Source organism: Lotus japonicus, chromosome 1 (genome assembly GCF_012489685.1).
Source record: "Lotus japonicus ecotype B-129 chromosome 1, LjGifu_v1.2".
NCBI classification, from domain to species: domain Eukaryota; kingdom Viridiplantae; phylum Streptophyta; class Magnoliopsida; order Fabales; family Fabaceae; genus Lotus; species Lotus japonicus.
This window is the reverse complement of record NC_080041.1, coordinates 938,449-946,663: the sequence shown is the minus strand read 5'-3', so window position 1 is coordinate 946,663 and position 8,215 is coordinate 938,449. Positions and strand designations below refer to the sequence as shown.

Here is an 8,215-nt window from a genome sequence, read left to right as displayed (position 1 = left end):
TGAATAGAAGAAAAAAGTGGTGAAAATGACGTGCTGCATGCATGCATTCATTTATATAGGTCACTAATAATGTTGGTAACGTATAAAAATTCTACATACTGATGATTTAAATTGTCCGTAAAATGGACGATGGAATTATTAAAGCAATTGAGGGCTTACCAACAGTTGTTTCTGTCGGAGTAAAGACAGTTTGGTTAAGGGTATAATCGGTGACATTAGTTATGGTTATGACCGTCGGTACGTTCTCTCTTTCTACTTTTCTTACCATCTACTTATAGTTTTAGTTGTTGGTAATCTTTCATGTCAAATCTTTCTGCCACTTACGGGCGGTCATTGCAATCGATAAATGAGTTTTTATGGAGAAGCACTTGAAACTCTAGCATCGGACCGTCGAGTCGGGGGAGGAGAGGAGCTTCCCTCCCTCCCACCAACTTCCTAGCACATTTCACCTATTTTTTGCGAGTTAACATGAGGGCAGGTTGACCTTTTTCTCACTTCTACTCTATTTTTATTGAAATCTATTATTAACATTTTTTAAATTAGTGTATCCACCATGACAACAATGATTAATCCTCTTATCGCGCGTGTTCGCACCAAGCGATAAATGACTAACGATGAAATACACTCTATTTCCATTTATAGTGGTCTTCAATGTGTTTAAGTAAAATCCGAATACTACTTCACTATGTTTGCAAGGCATGATTTTGATCTACGTGTGATCCGAAAAAATTTGTTTTTTATAGTGGATAAGCCTGAGATGCCTACTCTAAATATGGCTATAGTCACATAAGTAATTAATTTTGTTTGTTTGCCAACTTAATCATGAAGCACTAAACACTAGAGTGCATACCAAGATTTTTGTTGAATTTTGTGTTGATGTACGTTTGAGTCAACATGTCAAAATCTTACTTGTTCTTGAGTTGGGATGTGTGTTTTCCCTTTTGCGTCAACATATCAAAATGTTACCTCTCCTTGAGTTCGGATATGTATTTTCCATTTTGTGTCAACAAAAACATAAAAACAAACAGGCGCAAATCATTGAACATTCATTGGTAGTCCTCGTGGTGTTTCATCACTTCTTGTACTGCACACGGGTTGTCAGCTAGTGGACCACGAAGTTTGGGAGGAAGTTAATTCATATTTTCATTTGCTTTATTTTCATGGTTGTTTAATCATTATCGGTGTGCTATTTCCTTTAATGTGGTTTCATGTTCTAAATTGGACGAAAGAAAATATAAAGTATCAATACAAGGATCTCGAGAAAGAAAATAATAAATATTATTATTCAGAATAAATTTGTGTAAAATAGGATGCGACATCAATTATTTAAAATTTTAAACCCAAAACAGAATGACAAAGCTCATTCAAAGAGATCATTGAGTTGGGGCTTGGTTGGTCCAGGAATCAAACGGTTTTGCTTGATTTGATCTATTTTCTCAACCTCCTCCTTTGTCAATGCCCAATCAAAGATTTGCAGATTTTGGCTCATCCTCTCCTTATCATAGCTCTTTGCCACAAATGTGACTCCTTGTTCATACAACCACCTTAGACTAACTTGAGCTATAGACTTGCCATGAGCCTCAGCAATCTCTTTGAGCATATCATTCTCCATAACTTCATTTGGTCCCCTGCTGGCTCCTTTCCTTAGAGGTGAAAAGGCAGTCAGGACTATTCCATTTGCATTGCAGAACGCTCTTAGTTCCTTTTGTTGCCATGCAAGGTTCATCTCCACCTATATCAGTTAATTAATTTGAGTTAGTCAAAACTAATCAATCTCATGATCATTCATATGAACAACAGTACAACACACACAATAAAGATTCAGGAAGAGAACAAAGGAATTCAAACATCACAATTGTGTGTGAGAGAGAGAGGGAGAGAGTTAGTTAATTACTTGATTCACAGCAGGAAGGATATTGGCAACAGAGAGCAGATTTTGAAGTTTCTTAACAGAGAAGTTGCTGACTGCAATAGCTCTTGTGAGGCGAAGTTTTAGGCACTCTTCCATGGATTCCCACACACCCTTGACATCAAATGGCAAGAGATCCTCCACAACAATTGGAAATGAAAACTTTCCTGGCTGAGAAGTGAGAGGCCAGTGGATCAAGTACAGGTCCAAATACTCCAATTGAAGAGTTCTGCACAGCATAAGCCCATGATGAGCTTCATGAAACCACTGATTGAAATTGAACCAAACAATATTGAAAGAAGTATATATACTTGATGATACTTACTTGAGTGATTTTTGCAAAGCAGAAACAACAAGATGAGGTTGGTTTTCAGTAACCCAAAGCTTGGAAGTGACAAAGAGCTCTTCACGAGAGACAAGTCTAACAGAAATCTCAACCTAGCTTTCAGAGGAAGCTCAAGGAAGAAGAAGAAGCTGAAATTGTATTGAATCTATTGAAAATGAATATTCAGAATACAAAGTGCTAAACTCTATTTATATAGTAAACTCTTAACTAACAGTAGTTATAACCATCCTAACAAACTTTGACAGCTGGAATGAACTAACTCTAACTATTACAAATGAGTCCTTGCACTTTTACTTCTATGCTATACTGGTCCTTGATCTCTAGTATTTTCACACCCTCCCACAAGCTGGAGGTCGAAAGATATCCACCATAGCAAGTTTGGCTACAAACCCTTGAAAAACCCGTGGCTGGAGTGCCTTTGTAAAAACATCTGCTACTTGCAAAGCTGTAGGAATAGGCAGTAACTTGAGAACTTCAGCTTGTAATTTCTCTCGAACCACATGGCAATCAATGTCCAGATGCTTTGTTCTCTCATGAAAAACAGGATTGGCTGCAATGTGAAGGGCACTTTGATTATCACAAAATAAAACTGGGTTTTGAGCACAAGTGATTTTGAGATCCTGCAGAAGATATAACAACCACTGAAGCTCACAGGTAGCATAAGCTAGTGCTCTATATTCTGCTTCACTAGAGGATCTAGATACAATAGCTTGCTTCTTGGCTTTCCAAGAAACTAAAGACCTTCCAATGTAGAAAGAATAGCCTGAGATAGATCTCCTTGTATCTGGACAGCCTGCCCAATCAGCATCTGAATACCCTTGAATATTAATATTGGAATTTCTGGGAAACAATAAACCCAATCCTGGTGAAACCTTCAAATATCTAAGAACCCTTTTTGCAGCTTTGAAATGTCCAGCCATAGGATTGCTCATGAATTGACTAAGTTGTTGTGTGGCATGAGAAATATCAGGCTGACTGACTGAAATTCTCTCATGGTGTTACCAAACAGAATCACATCATCTACATATACTAATAAGCCTGTGAAATTTCTGTTTTGAAACTTGACAAAAAGAGAGTGATCTGATGCAGTTTGAGTAAAACCAAGACCTTGCAGATGAGAAGACAACTTTTCATACCATTTTCTGCTAGCTTGTTTAAGTCCATAAAGGGACTTCAACAATTTACAAACTTGATTTGGTTTTCCTGAGTGAACTCCAGCAGGTATGCTCATGTATACATCTTCATCAAGAGTGTCATGTAAGAAAACATTGTCTACATCAAGTTGATGTAGAGGCCAATTTTGTGCAGCAGCCAAAGCCAAGATTACTCTCACTGTTGTTAACTTTGCCACTGGAGAGAATGTATCAAAATAGTCCAAACCTTCAATCTGATTGTACCCTTTTGCTACTAATCGAGCTTTGTATCTTGCTAGAGTACCATATGCATTCCTCTTTATTTTGTAAACCCACTTACTGCCTATTGGCTTTATTCCAGCAGGTAAGTCTACTAGTTGCCAGGTTTCATTCTTCTCTAGTGCTTTTATTTCTTTTTGCATAGCCTGCTGCCAATGTGAGTGTTTATTTGCCTCTGCAAAGCTAGTTGGTTCTTGATCTTCAGAAATGTTGAAAGCATAAGAACTGTGTGCTGAGGACAGTTTGTCATGAGAGTAGCAGTGAGTAATGCTATGTGCAGTACTACTCCTTGTAGGCAAAGCATTGCACTGAAAATTCTCCAGATAACTAGGTCTTTTAAGTGGCCTGGTGGACCTTCTTATTGTTGTGGTGGTGTCATCTATTGATAGATCAAGAGATCTTGGATGATGTGGTGTTGAATCTGATACTTGTGTATTGCCAGCTAATTCTCTTCTTTGGAGTCCAGTAGGATCACTAGGTGAGACACTTGGCAAAACTGTGACCTCATTGTCAGCAATTAGTTCATCTCTCTGATCTTCAATAGAATCAGATGCACCCTTGTCTTCATCTCTAAGAACTAATGGTGTCTCTGCATTATCAACTGTATCACCCTGTGATTGTAGATCCAGACAATTCCATGAGATCACTCCTGCACCTTTATAAGGTAAAATGTGCTCATGAAATACTACATCCCTGGAGAGAAAGACGTCATGAGATGTGAGATCCATTACCACATAGCCTTTGACACCTTGCTTGTAACCCAGAAAAATGCACCTCCTGGCTCTAGGATCTAATTTAGATCTGTTAGTAGCTAAATTATTAGCAAAACAAAGAGAGCCAAAAACTTTTAGCATTTCCAGGTCTGCTCTCTCTTGATATAACAGTTCATAAGGTGACTTGTCTTTCAGTAATTTGCTTGGTATTCTGTTCATGAGAACGACAGCATGAAGAACTGCATAACACCACATCCTTTTAGGTAACTTGGATTGAAATAATAGTCCTCTGGTTATATTCAAGATATGCTGATGTTTCCTCTCAACCCTCCTATTCTTCTGCTGAGGGGTATAGACACAATAAGTGTGATGAATGATACCATTAGCAGAATAGAAAAGAGGAAGTGAAAATTCTGGACCATTATCACTGCGGATTGTTTTAATAGCATGTCCAAACTGAGTCTTTATCAATGCTACAAAATTCTTAACCTGTTGTTGGACTTCTCCTTTGTGCTTGAGCAACACAATCCAAACCAACCGACTATAATCATCCAAGACAGTAAGAAAGTACTTATGACCATGAACAGAAGCTTGAGCAAGAGGACCCCAAATGTCCATGTGAACTAAATCAAAGCACTTATGAGCATTATTAAGGCTAATAGGAAACATTTTCCTTTTCTGTTTTGCCAGATGGCATATATCACAAACAAGAGATTTGCTAATACTAATAGAACTATGCATAGACTGTAAAGCTATGTGACGCCCGGGGCCGACGAGGGCGGGGAGTGATCGCCGGTGCAGTGAGGCACGGACAAGGAGCGGCTCCTGGCAGGCTTCTAGGCGGAGGGGCACATGAATGAACCGATCTCACACCCGAAAAAGAGGTATTCCGAGACTGTATAGGGATGGACTATACAGTTGAGGAGGGCATAAGAGATTTGATTGGTGCTACTCATAACAACAAGTTGCAACTTCTTTTCGGGAGCCCAACTGATAAGAACTCCATGGTTAAGTGTGCTTTCCTTGGAGCAATATCGTGATGGGTGACCTCCTGGGAAGTTTTCCCGGGAAGTGCGTGAGTGAGGACAAAGCGTACTGAAAAGACTCGTGTTGTTACCGTGAGGTCAGTCGTCAGATCGGGATGTTACAAGTGGTATCAGAGCCGACGTCTCCCAGTACGGTGTGGTTTGGGGACGAACCAAGCGGAAGCTGGTGGGCCTGTGACGCCCGGGGCCGACGAGGGCGGGGAGTGATCGCCGGTGCAGTGAGACACGGACAAGGAGCGGCTCCTGGCAGGCTTCTAGGCGGAGGGGCACATGAATGAACCGATCTCACACCCGAAAAAGAGGTATTCCGAGACTGTATAGGGATGGACTATACAGTTGAGGAGGGCATAAGAGATTTGATTGGTACTACTCATAACAACAAGTTGCAACTTCTTTTCGGGAGCCCAACTGATAAGAACTCCATGGTTAAGTGTGCTTGCCTTGGAGCAATATCGTGATGGGTGACCTCCTGGGAAGTTTTCCCGGGAAGTGCGCGAGTGAGGACAAAGCGCACTGAAAAGACTCGTGTTGTTACCGTGAGGCCAGTCGTCATATCGGGATGTTACAAGCTAATACTCTATTATGAGATAAATGTCCTAACCTGAAGTGCCATAATGCACCAGGTGGAATGACATGGCTAATGCCATTTATTTCAGGATTTGAACTATGCTGAATAGAAAAGCAGGTACTAGAAGGGGTGGTAACTACTAGATGGTAAAGTTCATCAGCTTGTAAACTACCCAAACCAATCTTCCTCTTGGTTTCCACTTCCTGGACAAAACAATGAAATGCACCAAAAACAACATCAAGATTATGTCCTTTGGCTAGCTTGTGCACTGAAACTAAGTTATAATTAAATTCAGGCACAAACAAAACATGTGTTAACAAGATTGATTTTGTGATTCTGACTGTGCCTGCATGACTAGTTCTGATTGCAGTACCATTAGGAAACTTCACACTAATTGGCTTGATCTTAGTGAGTGTATCAAAACACATTTTGTTAAAGCATATATGGTCACTAGCACCAGAATCTATAATCCAATCTCTACTATCATATTGTTGGTAACAAGATAAAGCAAGAGGATTACCATGCCCTGAAGTATCCCCTTCACAAGCTGCAGTTTTCACTATAGCTAGTGAATCTCCTTTCTCCTCTATGTCAGTTTGCGTCTCATGCTGTGTAGCTAAAGACACAACTTTAGCTAATGGTGGCAAATGATGGCTCATCAAAATCTGCGATTTTACCACTCCATAACTATCATTCAACCCTAAAAGGAACCTGATAGCATTATCCTGTTCTCTAAACAGTTTCACACTCTCAATTGCATCACATCTACAAGGAACAGTGCATTTGCATTGTGGAATTGGGCGATAATGCTCCAATTCCTCTAAGAGTATCTTCAATTCAGTATAGTACTCATTCACAGACTTTGAATTTTGTTTCAAATTACTGATTTCATTATGCAGTTCAGCAATCCTAACAAGATCTCCTTGCGAAAACCGATCTCTCAAATCTCTCCAAGCATCACAAGCATTTTCAACAAAAACAATGTTATTTGCTATAGAAGTTGTTACCGAATTGAGAATCCATGAGTGGATTAGGCTGTTGCAGCGATCCCAGGCATCAAAATTTGCATTTGTAGCAGTAGGAACTAGAATTTCACCGCTAACGAAATGAAACTTGTTCTTTGCAACCAACGCGCGCTTCATCGACCTCGCCCAAGCGTTGTAGTTCTTGCCATTCAACGGTGGATTCACCATTGTTGCAGAAGGATTATCGCTCGAATGGATGTAGTACGGTGATGCTGGATTCTGCGTTGGATCAAGCACCACATGAGGAACAACGTTTTGATTCTGATTCTGACGATTCACCATTGTTGCAGATTGCGGAAGCTTTGTGATGATTATGCTCTGATACCATAACAGAAATCTCAACCTAGCTTTCAGAGGAAGCTCAAGGAAGAAGAAGAAGCTGAAATTGTATTGAAAATGAATATTCAGAATACAAAGTGTTAAACTCTATTTATATAGTAAACTCTTAACTAACAGTAGTTATAACTATCCTAACAAACTTTGACAGCTGGAATGAACTAACTACTAACTATTACAAATGAGTCCTTGCACGTTTGCTTCTATGCTATACTGGTCCTTGATCTCTAGTATTTTCACAAAGTCCAAGGTCAAGTGCTTCCTTCAAAGCTTCACCAAGAGCTTGTTCAGAGCCATATGCTGCAGCAGTGTCAAAGTGCATGTAACCTTGTTTGATGGCTTCAATGATTGCATCTCTAGTGTCTTTCTTACATGTAAAGTCAGGAGCTGATCCCATTCCAATCACTGGAATCCTCTGTTGGCCAGAGGAGTTAGTAAGCACCTTTGTTGGGATTTCAATAATAGCAGCCATATTGGATGAATTGCGTTTGGATAGTATTGAAAAAATTGAAGTTTGTTTAGTGCATGTAGAGAGAGTTGAGAGTAGTAGTGTAGTATTGGTTGATGAAATGAGGTGGGGGTGACACCCTTTTATAACCCAAAATTGGTTGGTAACCTGGTATGGTCTAATTTAGAAGCTCATTTTTGTATCATACTTTATTGCAAGTAAAGTTAGTGAGTTAGCGGCGGCTAGGTAGCTCTCTTATTTGCTCAATTCCGTGGTGCTTTGACTATTTTTTCTTTGAATATATTGCACACACTCACTCACACAGCCTTCGCTAAATTGTGCGGCATGAAGGGAAATTATCAAATTCAAGTAAAAAATGGTGTTTACAAAGCGGTGATACTTACATTTTTTT

General features: G+C 39.7%; 1 protein-coding gene across 1 annotated transcript; it reads right to left on the bottom strand.

Annotated features, from left to right (window-relative positions):
• Window positions 1–1,339: 1,339 nt before the first annotated feature.
• LOC130731482 (NAD(P)H-dependent 6'-deoxychalcone synthase-like) lies at window positions 1,340–7,901 on the bottom strand. Its single transcript, XM_057583798.1, has 4 exons — window positions 7,598–7,901; window positions 2,235–2,330; window positions 1,895–2,138; window positions 1,340–1,732 (listed from the first exon to the last, which is right to left on the bottom strand). Exons 1-4 carry the CDS (start codon window positions 7,825–7,827, stop codon window positions 1,361–1,363), a joined length of 942 nt encoding a protein of 313 aa, XP_057439781.1. The 5' UTR covers window positions 7,828–7,901; the 3' UTR covers window positions 1,340–1,360.
• Window positions 7,902–8,215: the final 314 nt, after the last annotated feature.